The sequence below is a fragment of the Microcebus murinus genome, chromosome 2, assembly GCF_040939455.1.
Source record: "Microcebus murinus isolate Inina chromosome 2, M.murinus_Inina_mat1.0, whole genome shotgun sequence".
In the NCBI taxonomy this organism is placed as follows: Eukaryota; Metazoa; Chordata; class Mammalia; order Primates; family Cheirogaleidae; genus Microcebus; species Microcebus murinus.
This window is the reverse complement of record NC_134105.1, coordinates 6,843,466-6,870,182: the sequence shown is the minus strand read 5'-3', so window position 1 is coordinate 6,870,182 and position 26,717 is coordinate 6,843,466. Positions and strand designations below refer to the sequence as shown.

At 53.5% G+C, this 26,717-nt stretch overlaps 1 protein-coding gene and 1 non-coding gene across 3 annotated transcripts; one reads left to right on the top strand and one right to left on the bottom strand.

The window, feature by feature from the left end:
- Nucleotides 1–327: 327 nt before the first annotated feature.
- KIAA2013 (KIAA2013 ortholog) lies at nt 328–6,460 on the top strand. Of its 2 annotated transcripts, XM_012785330.3 has the most exons (4): nt 328–1,566; nt 3,570–3,868; nt 3,944–4,423; nt 5,703–6,460. In XM_012785330.3, the coding sequence occupies exons 1-4, from the start codon at nt 534–536 to the stop codon at nt 5,718–5,720; spliced, it is 1,830 nt and encodes a 609-aa protein (XP_012640784.1). In that variant the 5' UTR covers nt 328–533; the 3' UTR covers nt 5,721–6,460. The 2 variants fall into 2 exon arrangements, with proteins under 2 accessions (XP_012640784.1, XP_012640783.1); XM_012785329.3 differs by having other exon boundaries at nt 3,570–4,423.
- Nucleotides 6,461–14,922: 8,462 nt separating this feature from the next.
- Nucleotides 14,923–15,038, bottom strand: LOC142869679 (U5 spliceosomal RNA). The gene has a single exon (XR_012918253.1). It is a non-coding gene; the product is annotated as a U5 spliceosomal RNA (small nuclear RNA).
- Nucleotides 15,039–26,717: the final 11,679 nt, after the last annotated feature.

Here is a 26,717-nt window from a genome sequence, read left to right as displayed (position 1 = left end):
GTGAGGATCATCATTTGCACAGAAACAATAGAGTTGTGGTTTTATTTTTAATCTTAAGGCTGTGGAATCCATCAGTAGCAAATGGGGCCCAACACGTGTTGGGCTTGGCTGGCTCGATGTTTTTCTTAACAGTGAACTGGATGCTTCCAATCCTACCCAGACCTCTGCACTTGCTCCGTTGGACTCCACTCTACAGGCCTGGGAACGGGTGGCCCCGCCCCCGGCGGCTCCTGTCCCGCCCTCGCGGTGGCTCCGCCTCCTCTCTGGACCCGCCCTTCTCTCCTCCCTCCGCCCTCCCCTTTTCCATCTGTCGCAAAGGACTCCGCGGCGCTTGACGGCCGGCATCGTTTGACGGCTGGGGACAACCGAGAAGAAGGAAGAAGCAGCGGTGGCGGCTGCTGCGGCGGCTGCGGCTGAGGCCGGGGTGGTCACCACGGTCCGAGCCCGGGAGTAAGGCGCGGGCGACCGGGCCGGTGGGCTGGGCGGCGGGCCCGGCGGCCGCTCCCGCGCCCTTGCCCGCGCCTGGCGGCCCGATGTGGCTGCAGCAGCGGCTTAAGGGGCTTCCGGGACTGCTGTCGAGCAGCTGGGCCCGCCGCCTCCTCTGCCTGCTCGGCCTCCTGCTGCTGCTTCTGTGGCTTGGGGGCTCCGGGGCGCGGCGGGCGGCGGGTGGCCTGCACCTACTGCCCTGGGCCCGCGGCAAGCCGGGCGCCGCCGAGCCCTCTGCCTGCCTGGAGGCGGCCACCCGCGCCTGGCGAGGCCTGCGGGAGCGCGGCGAGGCTGTACCGCTGGGCCCCGGAGTGCCCGCCCTGGTGGCCAACGGTTTCCTGGCCCTGGACGTGGCCGCCAACCGGCTGTGGGTGACCCCTGGGGAGCGGGAGCCCGCTGTGGCGCCGGACTTCGTGCCCTTCGTGCAGCTGCGCCCGCTGAGTGCGCTGGCTGAAGCTGGAGAGGCGGTGCTGCTGCTGCGGGAGGGGCTGCTCCGCCGTGTGCGTTGTCTGCAGCTCGGGAACCCGGGCCTCGGCCCTGCAGTCGCCGTCCCTGGACCCGCCTCGGCCTCCGGCCTTGCCGCGGGGACCGGCCGCGACTGCGTACTGCTGCAAGAGGACTTTCTGGCGCACCGTGCCCGACCCCACGTCTATGTGCAGCGCATCCAACTCAACAACCCCACGGAGCGCGTGGCAGCGCTGCAGACTGTAGGGCCCACTGCCAGCCCAGTCCCCAAGGCCTTCACCAGTACCCTGGAGAAGGTCGGAGATCATCAGTTCCTCCTTTACTCAGGCCGGTCCCCGCCTACTCCTGCCGGGCTGGTGCACCTGGTGGTGGTGGCCGCCAAGAAGTTAGTGAACCGGCTCCAAGTGGCTCCCAAGACACAGGTGGACGAGACAGTACTGTGGGTTGTGCATGTCTCAGGCCCCATTAATACCCAGGTGCTCAAAAGCAAAGCAGCCAAGGAGCTCAAGGTGCTCCAGGACTTGGCGCGGAAGGAAATGCTGGAGCTCTTGGAGATGCCCGCGGGGGAGCTGCTTCAGGACCACCAGCGCCTCTGGGCTCAGCTCTTCAGCCCAGGTGAGGCCCCACGAGTGCTTGGTCCACAGTCCACACCGTGCACCTGCGTGCACATGGTCCACCCTAGAGATGTCCCTCCAAGCTCTGCAGAGGTGACCATGAAGGTGGCCGTGGGGTGGTTAAAACTTGGGCTTGACATTTGTCAGGGGGCCAAATCTATGCTTAACCATTTAGTGTGTGTGGCCTTGAATTAATCATCAAATCTCTCTGGACCTGTATTCAATAATAACACCTAGCTCAGAAGGCTTTTATGAGATTGTAATGAAAACTTGAGTGTAAACGTCAGGCCTTACATTTATTCTTGTAGGTAAGGCCTGATTTGAACAGAAAAGAATATTATAGGGTCGGTATGTAAAGGTTAAACCAGCAGGCAGATCCCCAACTCTCTCCTCGGTTTGCAGTCTGCCCAGCAAAAGGCAATGGCTTCCTGACACCCTCCCCTCTGGGCCTGGGTGTGTCCTGGCTGTGTGGCTGCAGCTTGTTCTTGGAGGTTGGAGAGTCTCTTCTTCCAGCAGGTTGGAGTGTTCCTGCCAGATGAAAACCTCTTTCCCTTGTTGACTGTTTAAGAAAAGAAAATCCTACTCTGGATGGGAGAGAGATTTTGGTTTCCAGGGTTCCAAGTTTCTGAACCCTTGTGTTTGGTTGCTCAGAGATAGTTTAGTTCATTCAACAAGTATTTAATGAATGCTGCTGCCAGGGGCTGCTCTACGCATGGGGGACTCAGAAGTGAACAAAGCAGGGATCGTGTTCTTACTTTAATTCTGGTTGGAAGGAAGACAGACATTAGAAAAGTGAAGATTTAAAGAAAATGGCTTTTTAGAATAAAAAGTGCTGTGGAGAAAAATTTAAAATATGGGATAGAGGGTGAGCAGAGTTGGGGGGCAGAGCGAGGGCAGGGGTAGGTGGGGCGTTGGTGTAGCTCCATTTGTCAGGGAGGCCTCTCGAAGGAGGAAGCACTTAAGCTGAGACCTGTAGGGCTCGAAGCCGCCAGCATGTGATCTGGGAACAGGGTGTGTTAGGCCTGGAGACCGCAAGGGCCAAGGCCCTAAGGCAGCCACAGGTTTGGTTGAGTGGCTGGTGTGGCTGGCATGGGGAGAGTGGTGGGAGACGAGGTCAGAGAGTGAAGGTGACTGCAGCCCTTGGTGAGGACGAAGGATTTTATTCCAAGAGGGATGGGAAGTAGGGCAGAGGCATGATCTGATGTATGTTTTTAAAAGAGCCCCCGGCTGCCGTGTGCAGAGTGTAGGTTGTTGGGGGGCAGAAGTGGAGACCAGGCAACAGGGAGGTGGCCAGGACCAGGGTTGTGGCCATGGAGACAGAGACGTAGATGGGTCCTGATAGTCTTGGAGGCCGGGCTGCTGGGACTTACTATGGACTGGCTGTGGGGAGTGAGACCTTGGGGATTCCTCATGAATTTGAGGGGTTCGAGTGGTTGCTTGGAAACAGCTTGAGGAGGGCTTGGTCTGGGGCTGAACGAGTTCAAACCATGTGAGGTTCAAAATGCCTGTCAGGTGAGTGTCCAGGTGGAGACACCAAGCAGGTGGTTAGCTGTTTGAGTGTAGGATTCATATACATTTGGGAGATAATGGTATGATACCCAAATTCATATGAATTTGGGAGGTGTCATTTAAAGCTAAAGAGAGAGAGGATGGAGCAGAGAAGTGGCCTGAGCCTGGCCAGGGCATTGATGACAGTGTTCGGGCATAGGGGGCCCGGACCGTAGGTTGGCACCACGTCCTGGCCAAGCTGGTGGTGGTCTTGGCTTTGGCAGCAGGCTTTGCTGCCTTTTAATAGGATTTTAGGTTTCAGGCCCACAGGCTCAAGTTGGCCAGGCAAACAAGACAGGCAGACTGACTTTCTCCCGTACTGGAGGGAGACTGGAACCACTGTCTCCGTCACTATGGCCTAATGTTTTACTCCTCTGCCGCTTTCGATGTTTGTTTGGTATCCTCTGCCTCCCAGCGGTGCCTTCCCCGGTAACCGGCGCCTTTGTGGTGTTGCAGGAGTGGAGATGAAGAAGATCACTGATGCCCACACGCCGTCCGGCCTGACCGTGAACCTGACGCTCTACTACATGCTGTCCTGCTCTCCAGCCCCGCTGCTCAGCCCCTCCCTGAGCCACAGGGAGCGCGACCAGATGGAGTCGACACTCAACTACGAAGACCACTGTTTCAGTGGCCACGCCACCATGCACGCCGAGAACCTGTGGCCGGGGCGGCTGGCGACGGTGCAGCAGATCCTGCAGCTCTCCGACCTGTGGAGGCTGACCCTCCAGAAGCGCGGCTGCAAGGGGCTGGTGAAGGTGGGCGCCCCGGGCATCCTGCAGGGCATGGTGCTCAGCTTCGGGGGGCTGCAGTTCACGGAGAACCACCTCCAGTTCCAGGCCGACCCCGACGTGCTGCACAACAGCTACGCGTTGCACGGCATCCGCTACAAGAACGACCACATCAACCTGGCCGTGCTGGCGGACGCCGAGGGCAAGCCCTACCTGCACGTGTCGGTGGAGTCGCGCGGCCAGCCCGTCAAGATCTACGCGTGCGAGGCGGGCTGCCTGGACGACCCCGTGGAGCTGACCTCGGCGCCCGGGGGCCACACCTTCTCGGTCATGGTGACGCAGCCCATCACGCCGCTGCTCTACATCTCCACCGACCTCACGCACCTACAGGACCTGCGGCACACGCTGCACCTCAAGGCCATCTTGGCCCACGACGAGCACATGGCCCAGCAGGACCCCGGGCTGCCCTTCCTCTTCTGGTTCAGCGTGGCCTCCCTCATCACCCTCTTCCACCTGTTCCTCTTCAAGCTCATCTACAACGAGTACTGCGGGCCTGGAGCCAAGCCCCTCTTCAGGAGTAAGGTAGGCCGCCGCCGTCGGGTCCTCGGGCCCGTGTCTCAGGCCGGCCTGGCGAGGCCCGGGCAGGGGCGGGTGTCCTTCGACGCCGATGCCCCAGCCCTCAACACCAGAGTGGGAGCTCGAGTGTGTCGAGAGGACATGGGAAAGTGGCTGCCCAGAGGGGACCACAGGCAGGGCCAGCTGTGGCAGCGCGGGCGTGAATAGATGAGTCCGCTGGTTTCCCAGGGCTGTCCCCCCCGCCCCTCCAATCTCGGCATTTAAAAATAACTACAAAGAACCCCTGGACCGACCCCCAGCCTCCCCTGAGCTCCTGCTCATTGTTTTGGGGGGTCAAGCCCTTGCCGTGGGCCTCAGTCTGAGGTGGTGCTCTCGTCAGCACAGGACAGCAGGACGGTATCGTTCCCCTCCGGTTTCCTGAAACATCTTTGTCCCCAGGAAGCCGTGGTTTTGGCCTCGGTTGCTGTGGGAGGGTCATCGGGGCACATCCTGGGGGTCGGTGTTGGTGTTTCTGGAGCAGCTGAGCTTTTTCCCTTCTCTTCTCTCCCCTTTCCTCCCTCCTCCTTTCTCTCCCCTCCCTTCTTATCTCTCCTTGCCTGTCCTCTTGTCAAACCACAGTGACAGGGGAGGGGTGCATGAGGCAGGAGAAACGCCCGTCACATCTGCAGAGACGCCCATGGCTTCTGGTTTCTGGCTTCTGGCCTGAGACCAGGACTGGGCAGAGGCAGCAGAGCTTGCCCACGGGAGCAGAAGTGTGGGTGGCAGGTCTGAGCTCCTCAAGCTTGAAGAACAGATTGAGAGTAGGATCAAAGAGAAATGCACAGAGGCCTTCCCTGGCCGCCTCCCTTGGCTAGCTGTCCCAGAACAGGTGCTACATTTGCATTGCGTGGGTTTTACCGTCTCAGTTAAGCAGGCAGCTGCTTTTCCCTGCTGGTTGGTGGCTTCCCTGCCCTCTTGCGTGCCTCCTCCATTCCCCACACAGTTGGGACATGGGCCAGCCACCTTCATGGGTCCTGACCCATGTCCCTCCTTGACTTGGGCTTCAGCTCGGCCGTGCCAGAGCCGAGCCCAGGGAACACTGCACGTCAGCCCGAGGAGGGCCACGGGCCCACCAAGTCCATGGTAGCTCTCACACAGCTCGGGCTGGAGCTGTCTGCAAGGCTGGCCCAGAGTCTGCGCGGGGTGCCACCAGGGCTGTCCCCACAGCCTGCCTCCCTTGATGTGTCTGTAGCTGGCCACAGGGGTTGGCAGTGAATAATAATCACTTGTTTTGTGAATTGAACAGGAAGATCCCAGTGTCTGAGTGAACTAACAGTCCCGCTCTCAGCCACCGTTTGCACAAGACACCCAGCACTGCAAGTCCTGCTGCTAGGAACAAGGGATCCTTTGGAAGCAGCCACCCTTTGTGCCTTGTTGGGGAAACCAGTGACACAGAAGCGTGTGTGGATACTCCAGAGTTTGCATTGGAAGGAACGAGTGTCGTCACTTCCAGGGGAGGGGAGGGGCCAGTGGACTTTTTGTAAGCTTTCGAATCAATAAAATGAACCTAAATGGCAAATACTTGAAATTGAACTCACTCCTTCTACTTTCCCCCTTTCTTCTGTCCCAGGAAATAGACCTTCTTTTGAAAAGACTCTTGTCTAGGAGAAATTGTTTTCTTTTCCTAATTTAATGTGTTCTTTCTTGACTGAATTTTTAATTTATTTTTATTGAGATTTTGCTGGATGGCTTTTGCATCCACTTTAGATAGTGGCCCTGGCAGTGGGGCCTGATCTAAGCCGCCTCAGTGGCGTTTGGAGGCCCCTCGATCCGAGGCTGGGCCTGGGCCCCCAGAGTGGCTGCACTGCCCGCGGGGAGGGCATGGGTCATGTTGTCATCCTAGAGTTTGCACGTCCTTTCTTAACCTGAGCCTGTGGAGATCTGTGGTTTTGTACTTTGGGGCTTTGGGGGAGGTGTTTAACTTTCTAGTGATTGATGACTATTGGGTTTTAAAATACCAAAGCTTTTTTTGTTCTGTTTTTAAATAAATATCTTTCAAACTTCCATGACTGGTTTGTGTATGTTTGAAATCTCTGGAGACATTTATCACGTCTTCCCCCGTCACCAGTGTCTGAAGCAGGAGGACACGCCACCTGCCCTGCTGAAAAGAGACAATCATTCTCTTCCTGTGTCTGCTACCTCTTTTCAAAGGAGTGGGCTCAGAAGGTGTGTCGGTGGCCACCTTTCTGCTCACCTGGGGGTTTGCTGGGTGGCCCAGCTGCCTGGGCTGATTGAGGGCTTCTAGCAACACCCTGGTCCCTTCCCTACTAAAGTGCCCTCTCCCCCTACCTGCCTGAAAGAGCCTTTTTTTTTTTTTTGCTGGCCATAGGATGGCAACAAAAAAAAGTCCCAGTGGGCCTTCCACAGGCTGCTCTGCCAAGATCAGATCCCTCCGGTGTGGGGAGAAGGGAACTGTCTGTTCCAGGGACCAAGAAGGGACTAAGCTGGGTGTGGCAGTCACCCTGGGGGGTTGTCCTCAGCATTTTGGCTGTTTCCCGGAGTTCCCAGGCAGCGTTTTAAGCTGCATGACTCACAGGAAGCCAGGTCCGCTTGCCAAGCAGCCGAATGTCTGGCCCGCAACAGATGGTTATGGCAGCGTGAACGGGTTCCTACTGGTGGGCCTGGTCTCCCAGCTGCTCCAGCCCACACACCCCACCTCCCGTCTGGCCAGCGCCCAGCTCAGACGTGCCACCTGCAGCTGTGGAGCAGGGCTGCTCACCTGCTGCGGGGAGCGGGAGCATTGGGGTGCACCCGGCCATCACTGACAGTGTGGCGTGCTCTCCAGTTGTCCCATTAGACTGTCAGCTTCCAGGCTGACAGTCACGCTTCCAGGCTCCCATTCGCTCTCTGCTGAACTTGGACCTGGGCATGTCGTAGGCTCCCGTGAGTGCAGAAACGAACCCATGGAGCTGGTGCCCGAGATATACTAACCTATCGAATGATAGAATTTCAGCAAACTAATACTCGTAAATTATAGCTGTCATTTAAGTGCTCACCATGTATGTTGTATTTTACAGCAACATGGCCCTATGGGGCAGGAGGGTGCTGGGAGTTAAGATCCAATTTGAGAGATGAGGGACCTGGACCTCGAACAGGAAGTGATTTGTCCAAGGCTACTCAGCTATCCAGTACAGGCGGGAACGCAAACTCTGGCTGACACAGGCCCAGGCCCTCTTGGAGTCCCCACGTGGCACCGCTTCTCTCCACAGCACTGTGGTGGCTTCTGCAGGATGCTCAGCATCTGTAGCGCTCACCCTGCCAGAGAGGAGATGGCCGGGCGTTAATGGTGCAGGGTCCGGTCCCTGCTCGTGGAGGGGCTTCTTCCCAGGCCCTGGGGCTGGCGGCACAAGTAGGCTTTATCACGTTGCTTTTTCAGGGCCTGAGATCCGGTGTGGACAATGAAACTGCATGCTATCCAGTACTTCCCAACAGCCAAAAAGCTGGGTTGGAAGTTTATTAATTCCCTGAAAAATCTGCCTGCACCGCACGCCTCTTGGGCCCCATCTCGTCCGTTCAGCCACCCTGACGCCTGCTGTTGCCACGGCCACCAGCGCTGTGCAGGTGTCAGTGCCCGACAGCACCTGGCTTCAGCCACTGTCTTCTGGAAGCTGCTCGCACTTGAGGCGTGTGTAGCTTGGGAGCATGGGAACAATACATTGCTCGGGGCCGCCCTTTGGCCCTAGGAAATGAGCCAGGGGACACGTGCTCTCCTCTCCTGTCCCTGGGTGGGTGATTCTGAGGCCACCTGATCCTATCCTGATCCTCAGAAGGTGCCACAGTTTGGATGTGGTTTGTCCCCACCCAAGCTCATGTTGAAATGTGATCCCCAGGGTGGCGGTGTCGGGAGGGAGGGCCTATCGGGGGGTGTTGGGGTCTGGCAGTGGGTCCTTCGTGAGTGGCTTGGTGCTGTCTCGGGAGTGAGTTCTTGCTCTCAGAGGAATGGGCTAGTTCCCACAAGAGCGAGAACAGGTGTTATAAAGCCAGGATGCCCCCTTGAAGGGGTATTGCCTCTTAGCACCTGTCAGCTTCCCCTGCAACCTTCTCCGCCACGTCATGAGTCATGAGGCAGCACAGAAACACTCCCCAGTGGCTGAGCAGGTGCGGGCGTCATGCCCTTGAACTGCCCAGCTGCAGAACCGTGAGCTAAATAACCCTCTTTTCTTTATAAATTGCCCGGCCCCACGTATTCTGTTACAACAACACAAAACAGATGAAGACAGAACATCCTGGCAGGACCAGTCCCTGGGTCCCACTCAGTGAACAATGGGATACGGTGCCCTCCATGTGGTTTCCCTCCTCCCTGGTCTCCCCTCCCCAGGTGCCTGTGTTGAAATCCTCACTGCCAAGGTGATGATGGTATTAGGAGGTCAGGCCCTTGGGAGGTGACTAGGTCATGAGGGTGGAGCCCCCACGAATGGGATTAGTGCCCCTATAAAAGGGACCCCAGAGACCTCTCGTGCCCTCTTTCTGCCATGTGAGGACACAAACAAGAAGACAGCAGTCTTCTGCAACCCACAAAAGGGACCTCACCAGAACCAGACCATGCTGCACCCTGATTTCGGACTCCAGGTCTTTAGAACCATGAGAAATAAATTTCTACTGTTTTTTTTTTTTTTTTGAGACAGAGTCTCGCTTTGTTGTCCAGGCTAGAGTGAGTGCCCTGGCGTCAGCCTAGCTCACAGTAACCTCAAACTCCTGGGCTCGAGTGATCCTTCTGCCTCAGCCTCCCGAGTAGCTGGGACTACAGGCATGCGCCACCATGCCCGGCTAATTTTTTATATATATATATCAGTTGGCCAATTGATTTCTTTCTGTTTATAGTAGAGACGGGGTCTCGCTCTTGTTCAGGCTGGTTTTGAACTCCTGACCTTGAGCAATCCGCCCGCCTCGGCCTCCCAAGAGCTAGGATTACAGGCATGAGCCACAGCGCCCGGCCTAATTTCTACTGTTTTTAAGCCACCTAGTTTATGGTAGACTGTTCTACCAGCCAGGACAGACTCAGGCATTCTTCCAGTGGAGAAATGGAACTTTTCAGGGGTGACAACAAACCAAGAATATAGAGAGTCATAAGATCCTAGATGAAGAACAACTCTTTGTTATTTTTGTTTGTTTGTTTTTTTGAGACAGAGTCTCACTCTGTTGCCCAGGCTAGAGCGCGGTGGTGTTAGCCTAGCTCACAGCAACCTCCAACTCCTGGGCTCAAGCAATCCTCCTGCCTCAGCCTCCCGAGTAGCTGGGACTACAGGCATGCGCCACCATGCCCAGCCAATTTTTTTCTATATATTTTTAGTTGGCCAATTAATTTCTTTCTATTTATAGTAGAGACGGGGTCTCGCTCTTGCTCAGGCTGGTTTCGAACTCTTGACCTCGAGTGATCCTCCTGCTTTGGCCTCCTAGAGTGCTAGGATTACAGGCGTGAGCCACCTCGCCGGCCAGAACAACTCTTAGGGTATTTCTTGCTCAAGAGTAACTGGCTTCGGCTGGGCGCGGTGGCTCACGCCTGTAATCCTAGCACTCTGGGAGGCTGAGGTGGGAGGATTGCTCGAGGTCAGGAGTTTGAAACCAGCCTGAGCAAGAGCAAGACGCCGTCTCTACCAAAAATAGAAGGAAATTAATTGGTCAACTGATATATATAGAAAAAATAAGCCGGGCATGGTGGCGCATGCCTGTAGTCCCAGCTACTCGTGAGGCTGAGGCAGGAGGATTGCTTGAGCCCAGGAGTCTGAGGTTGCTGTGAGCTAGGCTGACGCCACGGCACTCACTCTAGCCTGGGCAACAAAGCGAGACTTTGTCTCAAAAAAAAGGTAACTGGCTTCAAAGGACGTGTGAGCCACTCTGAAGTGCAAAATGTATGTGCATTTTTTTTCCTGAGGAGAGGTTCTGTATCTGTTTTCAGATTCTCAGAAGGACACTTAAATTAAAAAACTTGAAGAGTAGACACCCTGCACGTTGGGGACTTGTGTTTAGTGGCCTCTGCAGCGGCTGCTGAGGTCTGGTTAAGGGCAAGCAACCGGGCCATCACCACCTGCTGTGGGCGGCTGCTTCCCTGCAGAAAGGAGGTGGGAAGTTCGTTGCAGGGACAACAGCTGGGCAAACAGCCCCACCCGGAACCAGCCGCGCAGTCTGACCCTCCTGTTCCTGGAGTCCCTCCTCTGGACTTCAGCCAACAGAAGCTTCAGATAAATCTTTTGGTTGAGTAGATGTTCACTGAGAATCTTCTAGTAGGCCATGCATCCAACCCTGGGATGGAGGTTACCTTCGATGAGCATCTGCTGTGTGCTTGGCACTTCCCACTGGCTTAATTTCCGTGAAGGCAGTGGCTCTGTTTTTCCCATCTGGGTGGCCACAGACTACTACAATGCTTGTCACAGGGTAGGTGTTCAGTGGGTTTTTTTTTTTTTTTTTTGAGTCAGAGTGTCGCTTTGTTGCCCAGGCTAGAGTGCCGTGGCATCAGCCTAGCTCACAGCAACCTCAATCTCCTGGGCTCAAGCGATCCTCCTGCCTCAGCCTCCTGAGTAGCTGGTACTACAGGCATGTGCCACCATGTCCTGCTAATTTTTTCTATATATATTAGTTGGCCAATTAATTTCTTTCTATTTATAGTAGAGACAGGGTCTTGCTCTTGCTGAGGCTGGTTTTGAACTCCTGACCTGGAGCAATCCGCCCGCCTCAGCCTCCCAGAGTGCTAGGATTACAGGCGTGAGCCACCACGCCCGGCCTTCAATGGGTATTTATTGAATTACATCTGTATACATTATGTCATTTAATCGTTGTGTTTCAAGTGGGACTTTTGGGGTTATGAGTGACAGAAAATTATAACTGGTTTAACCAAAAGGAAAAGTATTGGTTCGATTAGCAGTACAGTTCAGTAGGAGCTTCAGGAATGGCTTGATCCAGGACTCAAGTGACTTAAGTAACATGCACCTCTTAGCTCTTCTTCCTACTAATTACACACACACACACACACACACACACACACAGAGTCTCACTGGCACCCAGGTAGAGTACAGTGGTGTTACCATAGCTCACAGCAACCTCAAACTCCTGGGCTCAAGTGATCCTCCTGCCTCAGCCTCCTCAGTATCTGGGACTACGGGCACACGTCACCACGCCTGGCTAATTTTTCTATTTTTAGTAGAGATGGGATCTCACTCTTGCTCAGACTCATTTTGAACTCCTGAGCTCAAGTGATCCTCCTGCCTCGGCCTCCCAGAGTGTTGGGCTTGCAGGCATGAGCCACCCACCCCACCGGGCCTCTGCTTCCCATAGGTTGGCTTCCACCTTCAGACTGGCTACCCTTGTGGTAACAAAAATGGCCACAGTTATCACAAGCTTGGTGCCCACCTAGCCTTCAAGCCCAGTGGAATCCACGTCCCAGGATTACCCCCCAAAGTACTGATGCTCATCTCTGAGTGGACGGCCCATCCCTGAGCCAATCACTGAGCCAGGGTGAAAGGGATTTGGTAATTAGGTTAGGCCTGCACGGCAAATCACAGGTCTCCAGTATACCCTGCAAGGTAAGTTTCATTCCCATTTCACAGATGAGGAAAGTGAGGCCCCAAGATGATAAGTCACTAGGCCATGTGATTTGTGGAGTCTGGGACGCATTGCCAGGTCTGTCCAGCTGCAAAAGCAGGTGCTCCCATGACCAGCCCAAGTGATGGCGGACACACTTTGGAAATAGCCACTTGCCTATTTTTCCAGAAGCAGCATCCATTTCTGCTGGGCAGGATGTTGTTCCTTTCATCCAGGGATCCAGATGGGCAGGGCAGGCTTGAGGGGCGTCTGCAGAGACAGGTGGGACATTTCGTGGACTGGACTTCCTTCCAAGCTCACTAACCTGGTGCCGGATCTCAGCCCCAGCATGTGAGCAAGTCCCCTTTAGTTATCTTGGTGACTGGAACACACAGGACAAGCAGAGACACGGCCCCTGCCCGCATGGAATGGGGGGGAAAGGAGGGACAGGACAATTACACTGCAGGCAGGGCTGTGGGCTCCTGAGGCCGGGACAGCTAACCGGCCCTGGAGAGTCCGGGCAGGCTTCCTGGAGGGAGGCGAAACCTCCACGCTGGAACCTGAAGGAGGATGGCAGTCGGCCTGGCTAAGACACGAGGGACCAGGAGTCAGGGAAACAGCCCGAGTGCCCTTACAGAGGGAGGCCACCTAGGAATCCAAGGGGACAGAGACTCTCCAGCGAGGACAGCGGGAACACAGGCTCGAACATAGGACCCGTGAAGGGAAGAGAGGCCACAGAGTTGGGTGTTTTCACCCACATCATGGAGGGCAAGGGGCAATGACAGCATGAGGGGCAGTAATTCCTCCTGTGGACCTTCTAGCAGCCGGGATAGGCTCAGGCCTTCTTCCAGTGGGGAAATGGAACTTTTCCTATCTATTTTCCTAACTGAACCTATCACTTCTCTTCTGACTACTGTCATCATTTTAGCCAATCTTTTGCAGCTTCCCCAAAAACTAACCAAAAGAGAAAAATGTGTCACCCCATTTCACAAAGTGGAAATTGAGATCTGGGGGTGGCAGGGGAAGAGTGACTTGCCAAAGGTCGAAGGGAGGTCGCTAATGAAGCAAACAGGATCTATGCTCTCCCGGGGGCGGGTTAATCATTGCCTCTGCTGACACAGGACGAAGGGCACCTAAGACATAGCTGAGAGTCAACCTGCCACCCGGGAGGTGGCCACACAGAGAGCAGGGGAGAGGTGAGAAAGGCTGTGGCTTCTCTCAGAATAAAACTTTGGGAAGAGGTGAGAGAGCAGCATTCCCAGGGGCCATAAATAAATGAGAGCCCTGGGCTGGGAGTCGGGGGCTGGGGACTTGGGTTCCATTTCCAGCTCTTGTCATTAGTTCATGACCTCAAACAAGTGAGTTAAGCATTTACGCTCTATGTTCCCACCTGTAAAATGGGTCTAATAACATCTTCCAACTTCATGAGTTGGTTGGGAAGTCCCACTAAGTAAGTGACTGTGTATGAACATGCTTTGATAAATTCAAAGTTTCTCCCAACACCCGAGGGGGTCGTTTATATTACACTCCTGGAGGCAGAGGAACGCAGATGTGTGCTTCTAAACCTGGGGCCAATGGACGGAATTCAGGGAGTCTGTGAACTTGGATCAGAAACGCATCTTTACTTTCATTACCTCTCACTGAAATTTAGCATTTCCTCCCATTATTAACTGAGGCATTTGTGTCATTGTGATAAATAGTAATCACAAATATGTTCATGACGCACTACAGTTGTTGCACATGCCTTAAAATATTGCATATGTTCACCACTACTTTGTTTGTTTTAAAAAATTACTTATTTTAATTTTCTGTAGAGATGGGGGTCCTCCATATGCTGCCTACGCTGGTCTCAAACTCCTGGCCTCAAGCGATCCTCCCAACTTGGCCACCCTAAGTGCTGGGATTAGTGGCATGAGCCACTTCTCTTGGCCCACTACTTGGATATTATGGTAGTCATTAGACTTGCCACTAGATATCAATATTTAATATATTTAATCTATTAATAAAGAAGCAGGCTGGTCGCAGTAGCTCATGCCCGTGATCGGAGGACTGTTGGTGCTCTAGCACCCTGTACCGGGGACTAGCCAGATTCCTTGAAAGCACTTTTATGAACTCCTGGATTCAAACCTATTTGTTATGTTTTGATTCATTGCATTTATTAATCTTCTGGATGGTCAAATGATACCAAGCTTGGCCCTTGGGAGCCTCTTCCAGTTGGTTTATTTCCTGGCTCATGTGACTTTTCTCCAAGGAGCCCGCTTCCTTTGACTGGGAAAGGGTATCTGGAGACCATCATTTGGAGGCTCCTTATGAAAATAAGAAATACTTCCATGACTGTATTTCAATATAACTGGTCTCCTTTGTATTCCCAGGTATTTTGTTAGTTTAAAACCTTTCTCTGAGGTCCAAATAGGCTTCACTGGTTTGCCAAAGAGACCTTAATACGAACCAGTTAAAAGACAAACCCGCTTTAGAAACGCACCCGGCCCCACAGCCCGGAGAGAACATGGGCCACCAGGTCCTAATTGTGAGGGGCCGGAGCTGGGCAGGGAGGCGCAGGTGGCCTAGGGGCCGAGAAGGGAAACCGTCCTCTTACAGCTTGGACAGGGCTCGGGACCCAAGGCGCAGAGCCGGGCCGGACTTCTTTGCACCGGAGATCAAAGGGCCTCAGGTGGCCACTCTGCCAGCACAGCCCGGTTACCCAGAGCTCGGCGCTGTGACTGGAGTTGAGGAGCTGGCCCTGGCGGGGGTCCGATTGGCTGGAGAATTCCCTTTCCAGAGCGTCATCAAACCCGGACGGGCTCCACGCCCATGGCAGACGTACATATGTACGGCTGTCGCACAAAATGCGCGTAAGGCGTTTAAGAAACCGGAAGAGCCTACGCGGATAAAGACGAAAAAGGATACCGCTTAAATACAGACCACAATAACTGTTTTTGAACACCGAAGTAAGCCCTGCAAGCGCAAGGCCTCAAAAAATTAGTTATAGACTCAGAGTTGTTCCTCTCCACGGAAATCTTTAGTAAAAGGCGAAAGATTTATACGATCTGAAGAGAAACCAGAGTATGCTTTGGCTTTTCGGCTCACAGTTCTCTAGTAACCGGTAATCCTAATTGTCTAGTGGCGACTTTTTTCTATAGAGAGAGTTTTTAATCTTCCTTTCTCTCAGGCATTTTTGCTGCAGCAAGCTCACTTTTGGGAGAATATGTTGAAGAAAAAAGGAGAATTTAGTCACTTTAAAATAAAAATGTGTGCAATGCATTGTGGGTATGCAAATAGCAGACGCCTTAGGCTGCAGGCGCCGGTTTCCGGAAATACCTTAAATGGTTCGTGCGCTTTTAGCGCTGCGCCAGAGGCCACCGCCAGGGGGCAGAGCGGAACCCGGTCCAAGGACAACAAGTCTGACTTTAGTCTGGCTTATAATTGGCATGCTCAGTAAACATGTCTTTAAACTTAAAAAAAAAAAAAGGAAAAGGAAACAAGTATCTTCATTCATTCAATAAAAATGCGCTGGGCACTGCGTTCGTGCTGGGCCGTAGGGGTGGAGACAGACCCCTGGCATGTGACCTCCCAGCTCTCGGCGCTGGGGAGCCAGGTGCTGCACCTGCAGGGGCTCAGACGCTGGGTGACACCTGGGCTTCGCGAGCCGAGCGAGCCTTTGAGCCAGCGCTTCGGTGTTCCGTGCGGGCTGCCCCGAGAGCGGAGCTGGGCAAGCTTTCTGGCTGAAATGTGGACATGTCCGGGAAGGACTAATTAGCAGCTGAGCAGTTAAGACAGAGAAGGGGAGGCCTGGGGAAGGCTGCAAGATGAGGAGACATGAGTCTAAGCAAGGCCTGCAGGGGACGGTGGGGTGGGCAGGAGAGGCTGGTGAAGGAGACCAGGAAGATGCCCGAAGGCCTGGAGTGGGAGGAAAGCCTGGACTGGGGGCCGCGCAGATACCAGGGCAGAAAAGAAGGGACGAGAAGGGAGTGGTCCCTGTGTCCAGGTCTGCGAGAGGTCAGGTAAGGAGAGAGCTGTGGAGTCCAGTGGATGTCACAGCAGGGTGGCCACCGTGACCTCGGCCAGAGCTGCTGGTGCGGAAGGGGTGGGTGAAGGAAGCCAACTGCAGAGTTGGGGAGGGAGGGAGGCGAGCTGGGGACCCTGAGGGCCAGGGAAGGGGTGGGGGTTGAAGGCCACCTTCTTCTTTCTGTAGTCTTGGGAGAGTGTCCCGGTGATGGGGAGGTGGCAGAGGGTGGGAGGTGCCAGCCCAGGAGCGAGGAACTAGACAGGAGGTGGGTGGGTCAGGAATGAGAGGGGGTGTGGGCAGGCTTCAGGGTAGCAGAGGGGGAGGGGGCCTGGTGCAGGGCCTCCCCAGCGTTCCTCCCACATGGAGCCCGGCCCCCACTTCTCTCACTTCCCTGCCGCCCTGCGTTCTCTGGCCCATCTTTCCTCCATCTTCCTCACCCGGGAAGACCCCAGCCCCCGTCTCACCAGCACCTGCCCTGTGGCAGGTGAACTCTTGGAGCAATCAGACAATCCAGCAGGCCTGTAGGGGACTCACATATATTTTCCTAGTTTAAGAATTAAAGTTAGTGAGTCGGCCGGGCGCGGTGGCTCACGCCTGTAATCCTAGCTCTCTGGGAGGCTGAGGCGGGCGGATGGCTCGAGGTCGGGAGTTTGAAACCAGCCTGAGCAAGAGCGAGACCCCGTCTCTACTATAAATAGAAAGAAACTAATTGGCCAACTAATATATATAGAAAAAATTAGCCGGGCATTGTGGCGCATGCCTGTAGTCCCAGCTACTCTGGAGGCTGAGACAGAAGGATTGCTTGAGCCCAGGAGTTTGAGGTTGCTGTGAGCTAGGCTGACGCCACGGCACTCACTCTAGCCTAGGCAACAAAGCAAGACTCTGTCTCAAAAAAAAAAAAAAGAATTAAAGTTAGTGAGTAATGTACCTGTTCTGCCCAGAGCATTTAAAAACAATGTGCTCCAGATAAGGACCTTGTGATAAAAAAAAAAAGGCTGTTGCCTAGAGGCATAACAAAGGACCTGAGCTGCAAGTAAACAAGAGCAACCCAGCTCCACAGCAATGGGGGTCTGGAGGCCACACGATAAACACCCCATAAGATGGCTGGTTAGTCAAGGACGGGTAAGACCCCTCAAGGGAGGGGCGACCTAAGCCAGGCACAGCCGCCCGGGATTCAGACAAAGATCTTAGGGGGTCACCCTAAGAGAAGCTGGGGATGAGAAATGCCCCCTGTGGCTCGCCTTGCCCTCCACAGCACCCTCTGTCTCCCCTCCTGCCGTGGTCTGAATGTTGGTGTCCCCAAATTCTGTGTTGCAGCTTAACCTCCAGGTGCTGGTGTTAAGAGGTGGGGCCTCTGGGAGCTGACTGGGTGATTGGGGTGGGAGTGGTGCCCTTAAAAAGGACTTGAGGGACGAGTGTGTTTCTTTCACCCCTTCCACCACGTGAGGACACGGAGAAGGCGCTGTCTGTAAGGAACAGGCCTTTGCCAGACACTGAATCTGCCAGGGCCTTGGTCTTGGACTCCTCAGCCTCCGGAACCGTGCAAAAGCGATTTCTGTTGTTTATAAATGACCTGGTGCGGGGTACTTTGCTGCCCACACTGACTATGACACTTCCTTACTGGGTCTCCCTGCCCCTCCACCAACAAGTAAGTCCTTATCTCCCAACCTGGAAGAGGGAGGGGAGAAGAAGGGAGGGGGAGGGAGGGGAGGAAGGGGAGGGAGAGGAGGAGGAGGACTGAGGGGAGGGAGGGGAGGGAAAGGAGGGAGGGGAGGAGGAGGGAAGGGATGGAGGAGGAGAGAGGGGGAGAAGGGAGGGGAGGGAGGAGGAGAGGGAGGGAAGGAAGGAAAACTCCCAAGGCCTCCTCACCATTGGCCACAACAAAGAAAAAACTTTACTTTGTATTTTTGTTTTAGAAAAAAAATCTGACAAATCTATTAAAAAGAAACGTATGCCACGTCACCCCTGTTGGGATGGCTATGTAAAAAAATAAAAATGGAAAGTAGCAAGTATTGGGGAGTGTGGGGACATTGGAAAGTCGTGCACTGCTGCTGGGACCGTAGAATGGCGCAGCCACTATGGAAAACGGTTTGGCATTTCCTTAAGAAGTTAAACGTGGAATTATTATTGACCCAGCAATTACATCCCTAAGTATATACCCAAAAGACTTGGAAACAGGGACTCGAACGGTCAAAGGTGAATGTTCCTAGCTGCACTATTCATGACAGCCAGAAGGCGGAAGCAACCATGTCATCAGCTGATGAACAGATAAGCAAAGTGTGGTCGTCTATACCATGGAATACTGCGCAGTCTTAAAACGGAGTGGCGTTTCGATACATGCTACGACATGGATGAATCTTGAGGGCATATGCTAAGTGAAGGAAGCCAGCCTCGAAATGACATATATTGCATGAGTCTACTTACTTGAAATATGTAGAATAGGCAAATTTATGGAGACAGTAAATTAAAGGTTACCAGGAGTGGGAGAAGGGTGAGAATAAGTTATTGAGTAAAGGACACAAACTTTCTCTTTGGGGCATTTAAAAATTTTGGAAATAGTGATGACGCTTGTTCACATTGTAAATGACTTTAATGTCCCCAAATTGTACATTTAAAAATTGTTGGCCAGGCGTGGTGTCTCACGCCTGTAATCCTAGCACTCTGGGAGGCCAAGGCAGGCAGATTGCTTGAGGTCAGGAGTTCGAAACCAGCCTGAGCAAGAGCGAGACCCTGTCTCTACTATAAAAATAGAAAGAAATTAATTGGCCAACCAATATATATAGAAAAAATTAGCCGGGAATGGTGGCACATGCCTGTAGTCCCAGCTACTTGGGAGGCTGAGGCAGCAGGATTGTTTGAGCCCAGGAGATTGAGGTTGCTGTGAGCGAGGCTGACACCATGGCACTCACTCTAGCCTGGGCAACAAAGCAAGACTCTGTCTCGAAAAAAAAAATAAATAAAATAATTGTTGGCCAGGTGCGGTGGCTCATGTCTGTAATCCTAGCACTCTGGGAGGCTGAGGTGGGAGGATTGCTTGAGCTCAGGAGTTCGAGATCAGCCTGAGCTAGAGCGAGACCCTGTCTCTACTATAAATAGAAAGAAATTAGCCAAACAACTAAAAATAGAAAATATTAGCTGAGCATAGTGGCGCATGCCTATAGTCCCAGCTACTCGGGAGGCTGAGGTGGGAGGATTTCATGAGCCCAGGAGTTTGAGGTTGCTGTGAGCTAGACTGATGCCATGGCACTCTAGCCGAGGCCAAAAGTGAGACTCTGTCTCAAAATAAATTAATAAATAAATCATAAAAAATTGTTATAATGGAAAATTTTATGTTATACATAATTCTGCAGCTACAAGAGGAACTATTCATTCTAAACAATGATTCGGCCAGGCGTGGTGGCTCACGCCTGTAATCCTAGCTCTCTGGGAGGCCGAGGCAGGCGGATTGCTCGAGGTCGGGAGTTTGAAACCAGCCTGAGCAAGAGCGAGACCCTGGGAAGAAATTAGCCAAACAACTAAAAATAGAAAAAATTAGCCAGGCATGATGGCGCGTGCCTGTAGTCCCAGCTACTCAGGAGGCTGAGGCAGGAGGATCGCTTGAGCCCAGGAGTTTGAGGTTGCTGTGAGCTAGGCTGAAGTCACAGCACTCACTCTAGCCTGGGTAACAAAGCAAGACTTTGTCTCAAAAAAAAAAATAAAATAAACAATGATTTTCTCATGAGCTTCACATTTAGACAGAAGGTTAGTAACCTTTTGTCAATGCATTAGCCTCCACTGGTACAATTTTGGATTAATTTTCACCCTAGACTTTCTAAATGACATAAGTAATTAAACACTGATTTACAAATCTTGACACTGATTCAAGCATCAGAGTCTTCAATGTGCATCTTAAATTAGGTAAAGAGAAGCTCGCTAGTAGAACAGGGTTCTTATTTTTCTTTTTGTCTACACTTTCTCACTTCTCTCATTATTAAGAAAAAATCCATACAAAATATTTTGAATGTCACAAAAAAATTAAACACATACTCAATACTCAGATTTAACTGGGGTGGGAGGCCACGGTGGGAGAATCACTTGAGCCCAAGAATTGGAGACCAGCCTGAGCAGCACAGCAAGACCCAGTCTCTATTTATGTTATTTTAAATTATTTTTTAAAGAAAAGAAACCTTATATGCACAGTCAAATCCTATATATTTGTCTTCCTCTCTTCCATTTCTCCCTCTCTCTTCAGTGAAATTAGAGGTAGGTCTTCCATCCACAAGCAACGTTGATCTTGTTGCTTTTACAATTAATGTAAATAATATATTTTATCAGCCAGGCACAGTGGCTCACACCTGTAATCCTAGCACTCTGGGAGGCCAAGGTGGGAGGATCACTTGAGCTCAGGAGTTTGAGACCAGCCTGAGCAAGAGTGAGACCCCATCTCTACAAAAATTAGAAAAGTTAGCCGGGTGTAGTGGCACCTGCCTATAGTCCCCAGTACTTGTGAGGCTGAGGCAGAAGGATCACTTGAGCCCAGGAGCTTGAGGTTGCTGTGAGCTAGGCTGACGCCAATGCACTCTAGCTGTGTCTCAAAAAAAAAAAAAAAAAAAATCGATCCTTCTGCAACTTGCTTTTCTCATGCATCATTAGAACAATCATATTGAAAAGGGAGGGAGAGAGAGAGAAGAGGAGGGGCAGAGAGACCAGTGAGAGCTCACACGCAGGGTCACAGGATTGGGGGCATCAGGAGGTGAGAGAGGAGGATAAGGGTGCAGATGCACAGGGTGGGCTTGCTAAGGCCCCTTTACATGGCGTCACCTGAGCTATGATTTGCAGTAATTTAGGAGGGCATGCCTCAGCCCTGGGCTCCGCACCTGTCCTCCCGCTCTCTTTTCTGTTGCTATGTTCATTCCTCCTCGGTTTCCAAGGGAGGCAGCCCTCCCTGCCAGCTGCAGGCACGTAGACTTCATTGCCCAGCCTCAGTCGCTGGTAATTAACTTGCAACTAAAGGGCAAGAGGGAGGAAAGAAACAGAATCTCCCAAGAATCCAAGAATATTAGAGGGAAGAAGGCAGGGAATTCTGAAGCCTAGTTTGGGGGTGGAGAAGCACATTAGTATCTTAAAAAAAAAAAAAAGACAGTTGAAGGAGAAAAGAAGAGATAGGAAGGGGCATAGAGAATAAGACAAAGGCACAAATAGTGATCAAATGGGCCAGCCATGGTGCCTGCTCAGAGAGGGACCCAGAAGGCACTAGGGATAATTTCAGGGGACAGAAGGCAGGATTTGATCGCCCAAGGACAGAGGCTGAGGAAGGAGGTGGGGGCTCCATGACAGTCTGAGCCCTTGAAGTAAACCCTACAGGGGGGCTCCCTAACTGGGGCAGGGGGTCTCTGGGGGGCCAGGGCCCAGGCCTGGCCAAGTCTCCTCTCAGGCGCTGCATTTCAGCACCAAGGACAGGGCCAACCTCAGCTCCCCGTGGGTTTCAGATCTGTCAGAGGCTGGGTGGCATCACTCAACCCCGGGCCCCTCCTTCCTGGCCTCCCTGGACCTCACGCTGTGCCAACTCCAGAGGCTGAAACGGGCCTGGTCTCCCCTTCCTGGCCAAGGATCTGAGGGTCCCGTGGTCATAAGCCAGATCTGCGTCCCTGTGGCTTCCGTCGTGACCCTGTGACCCTGGGACCCTGTGTGGGCAGAAGCACTTCAGACACTTGGCCCTACGGTGCTGTCCCGGCACAAGGAAAGCCCAGGCTGGCGAGCACCTGGCTGGTGCGTGCGACCAGGAGAGCCAGCCTGAGGCTCCGGGGGTCCCAGTGGCCGAGAGGGGTCTGCGGTCTGGGGTTGGGGCAGGGAGGATATAGTCTCACCGCCACTTGGCTCAGCCTAGACAGAGTCGAGGGGTTCTCTTGCTCTCTGGGGAGGGAGCAAGGAAGAAAGGGTCGAGGGGACAGCAGGGCAGCAGGGGCACCTGAAGGGGAAGCCGAGGCCAAACAGGTGAGGGACAGGGTCCCTGTGTCCCCAGTGCAGGTCCTTCTGGGGGTGTCCCCCTTCCCAAGCGCAGCCCAGACCAGCTTCCTGGGTCCAGTCAGCTGCCATCCCCACAGTGCTTGGAGCCAGAACCTGGACCAGGGCAGCCCAGATCCCCGCCAGCTCCCCCATGGGCTGTGGGTTCCAGGTAATTAGGTGCAGCCCCCACCCCAGGTGGCCCCCAAATCCCCGGCAGAATTCAATCTGTGGCCTGAAGCATGCGCGGTTGGGTCTAAGCTCCTCCAGCGCTTCCCCTTGCGTCCCCCTCTCTCCCTCCTGTGCTTAGGTAACTGGGTGTCCCCAGAGTAGGCACCTCCCTCCCCCTCCTCTGCGTCCCCACTCCCCCACCCAGGCCAACTCCTACCTACTAACCCAATTAACACTTCATCTTCCACATGGATGGAGCAGGCCGAAACGACTCTGCAGGAGATTAACTTTCTTATTTATATTTGGTCTAGCCATAAATGCGATAATTAGTCTGCATTTCTCTAAAGATGCCCCAAGAGAGAAGAAGTCCTAGTTGCACCCCCAGATCAAGAGGGAAGCTAAGCGCTAACACTGGGATGACGACACCAGTGCTGACTAGCTTCAGCTACCTTAACTCCTTTCATCCTCAAAAAGACCCCGAGAGTTAGGCAGTACTGTAACCATCCTCACCTTGCAAATAAGGAAACTGAGGCACGGAGTGGTGAGGGCACACAGCTAGTAAATGCCAGAGCCTGCACTTGAACCCAGGAGTCTCTCCCTAGAGTCGTGCCTTTAACCAGGACACTATTCTTCCTCATTCATAATCTAAAGATTCCGGCCGGGCGCGGTGGCTCACGCCTGTAATCCTAGCACTCTGGGAGGCCGAGGCGGGCGGATTGCTCGAGGTCAGGAGTTCGAAACCAGCCTGAGCAAGAGCGAGACCCCGTCTCTACTATAAATAGAAAGAAATTAATTGGCCAACTAATATATATAGAAAAAATTAGCCGGGCATGGTGGCGCATGCCTGTAGTCCCAGCTACTCGGGAGGCTGAGGCAGGAGGATTGCTTGAGCCCAGGAGTCTGAGGTTGCTGTGAGCTAGGCTGATGCCACGGCACTCACTCTAGCCTGGGCAACAGAGTGAGACTGTCTCAAAAAAAAAAAAAAATCTAAAGATTCCATTTATAGAGGCCCTCCCATGGGCCAAGGGCTTTGTACACATCCTTTCATTTAATTCTCGCAGTGTGCTAAATGCTGGCAGCATTTGGGATTTGCAGATGAAGAAATATAAGTTGGCCAGGGCCACCACGGTAGATAAAGTTATACAGTCCCAGGTCCACGACCCCTGCTGACTCCCATGGGGTGGCGGGGGCGCTGACTTTCCCACGAATCCTTTGTCCTTCCTGGAAACTGCTGTAGGGTTCTTGTTCCCACCCCCAAGCCCCACCCTAGGACCCCTGGTGTCCACCTGCCCATCCCTGGGGATCTCAGCGCTGGTCTCTCTACCCCAGTGGCCTCCTACTGTTTATCCCTGGAGCCAGCTGGCCGCTCTGCAGGGTTCTGGCTGCCTGTGTATTTCCTCTAGTGACCCTGGTGGGAGCTGTCACCCTGGATCCACGGGATAGCCTGGGCCAATGGTGGGCCACCGGGCAGCCCTTTGGTGCTCTGTCCTGCAGGCAATCCCCTGGGCCCCCCTGGTCCGCTTGCTCTATGCAGAATGGGACCCCTGCTGCTGGGCCTATTGAGTCATGCTGTCACCAGTCCTAGCCCTTTGACCGGCTTCTGCTCAGCAGGACAGAGGCCCTCTGTCATGCAGAGCTGGGCAGGGTACACGTCCCCCAAGCCTGGTGCATAGACACGCCAGCATGAAGCCTCGATATGCCCTTGAAGACAGGCTCTGAGCCCAGCTTGCTGCTCTTAGGAGCCATCTCTGAGCTGCTTCGGCTCCTGGAAGACCCCGAGGAAGCCCCCATAGCCCTGAAGATGGGCCTGACTTGGCTGATGTGGAGCACTGAGTTTCCTCCTGCTGGCCCAAGAGCTTGTCCTCCGGACTGGCAGCTGTCCCCACCCACCTTGGCGATGCTTTGGTGGTTTCTGAGGAACTCCAGGCTTGCTGGAGGGTGGGCGCCAAGCTTTTTTTCCTCTGGGCCCTGCCTGGGGCAGCCTTGTCTTCCTCTTCCCTCCACGTTCTTCCCACTCCCGGCACCCACAGAGCCTCTGACTAGAGCCTCACGGGTCTGCAGGGCTTGTGTGGCAGTATGGCTCCAGGGGGCTGAGCAGCGAGGCCAAGGTGGTGCTGTCCACCGTCAGCCTGGTGGCCAGCTTTGCCCACCCCATTGTACGGGTCTTCTTCAGGCAAGTGGCCCACTGGGTCCAGGCAACACTGAGCAGATGCCAGCCTCCTGATTTTACCTTACAAGGTGGTGCAGTCGATGAACATCCTCACCTGGAACAGATTCGAATCCTCTGCCTCAATTACCCCACCTGAAGAATAGGACTAGAAACCTCGCAGGGGTGAGGGACAATCGGATGAGTTAACATGTGAAACGCTTCTAGCCAGGTATTCAGTAAGTGCTCAATAAATGTCAGCTTTCAGCATTACTGGTTCTTACCCCCGGCTGAACATTAGAATCACCTGGATGCTCTTTAGAAACACTGGTGCTCCCCAATGCCATATGCAGTGACGGAGGTCAGAATAGTGTCACCTGGGGGGCAGTGCCCACTAAGAAAGGGCACATGGGAACCTCCTGGGGTGCTGGAAGGGCTCCCTGTCTTGATCCGAAATGGGCTCCTGGTGTAGACATGTAAAAATCGTGGCATTGACATAGCCCTGTCTGCACAAGGCTCACACTGCAGGGAAGCACTGATAAAGTCTGACCTACCTGCAAGGCTGTCTTGAGGCTCACATGAGCTAAAGGACGTGGGTCTGCTTTGTAAATGTTATGTTCACTCAAGGAGTGAAGAGTGGGCAGCTTATCTTTTGTAAAAAAAAAAAAAAAATCAGTAGGAGGTGGCTTGCCCTGGTCTTCCTCACTTGACCTCACCTGGCCCCATGTCAATAATAGTGAGAATTGGTATTCATTGAGTGCTTATTGAATGTACATTTTTGTTGTTGTTGTTTTAAGAGACAGGGTTGGCTGGGCGCAGTGTCTTATGCCTGTAATCTGAGCACTCTGGGAGGCCGAGGTGAGAGGATCACTTGAGGCCAGGGGTTTGAGACCAGCCTGAGCAAGAGTGAGACCCCGTCTCTACTAAAAATAGAGAAATTACCCAGGTGTGGTGATGCGCACCTGTAGTCCCAGCTGCTCAGGAGGCTGAGGCAGGAGGATCCCTTGTGTCCAGGAGTTTGAGTTTGCTGTGAGCTATGATGACACCGCTATACTTTAGCAGGGCAACAGAGCAAGACTCTGTCTCAAAAAAAAAAATCACACTGCTGACCGGCGATGACCAGGACAGGCAGGCTGGCTCCAGTGGTTGCTCACTTCACCAGTTCCTGGTGCCTCTCCTGTTGTGGCCTACACAGCAGAAGGTGACCAGTAGGACTGGTCCTGGGGACCTCTGTGCATACAGAGGGCTGGGGACACTGAAGCTTCACTCTGGGCATAACCCCCGACCCGCCTTTCTCATGGTCACAGCCAAGGTCAACAAGACCACGTGTGTAGTGTGGTGGGCATGGGATTCAACGCACAGGACACACGATATATGTTAGCTGTCCAAACAGCCCTGGATCATGTTCCTCCCCAGGGCTGAGCTGTCTGCTTCTCCCAGGCTCCTGAGAACAGTGTCACCCTAGTCCCCCCATCAGTGAGGCTGGGACAGCTAGCCTGGGAGAAGGAAGAAGATGGGGAGGTTTACAGTCACAGTGGTCACGGGCTCACTAATGGTTGTGATTGTTACGAAAATATGGGACTGATGAGAAATAGGGATGTCATGAGGCCCAGCTGGCCCCTCTGATCTTCTTGTTCTCTGGATTCAAACAGTCAGGATATTGTTCAGAAAATTGCAGAAAACTGCCTAATTTCCAAGCTATGACAATTAGTCAGTCTTCTTCCTGTCCTGGTCCTTGGCAGTAGAGATGCTTCCATGTATTCCTCTATCGATCCATCCATACATTCACCCATGCATCCACCCATATATCCTTCCATTCATCTATCCATCCATCCACACACCCAACCATCCATCCATACACCCATCCATTCATCCATCCATGCCTCCATCCACCCATCCATCCATCCATGCCCCCATCTATCCATGCTTCCATTCATCCATCCACCCAACCATCCATCCATGCCTCCATCCACCCATCCATCCACCCACCCATCCATCCATATACCCATCCATCCATCCATTCCTCTATCCATCCATCCACCCGTCCATTCAACCATGCCCCCATCTATCCATACTTCCATTAATCCATCCACCCAACCATCTATCCATGCCTCCATCCACCCACCCATCCATCCAACCATGCCCCCATCCATCCTTGCCAGGTCAGGCCCCTGCTTTGAGCCTTCCAGCTGCAAATTTCTGAGGTTCTGGCAGGAGGAATATTCACACCTGTTCATAGGGCCAAGTAAAGGAGAAATCTCCTGAGAGGCCCTCTGGCTCCCCTCCCTCCCCGGGTCACATCTCACCCCAGACACACTCTGGGGATGCAGGGTCCCCTGGAGGACACTGCTACCATACCTCCAGCAGATGGTGCTGAAGTCTCTCTCTCTCTCTCTCTCTCTCTCTCTCTCTTTCCCCACCCCACCCCCACCCACCTGGGT

Excerpts from the sequence above, each read along its gene's own strand:
- KIAA2013 (XM_012785329.3), top strand. The coding sequence starts at position 534 with ATGTGGCTGCAGCAGCGGCTTAAGGGGCTTCCGGGACTGCTGTCGAGC. Across the intron at positions 1,567-3,569 it reads GGCTCAGCTCTTCAGCCCAG|GAGTGGAGATGAAGAAGATC; the intron begins GTGAGGCCCCAC and ends GTGGTGTTGCAG.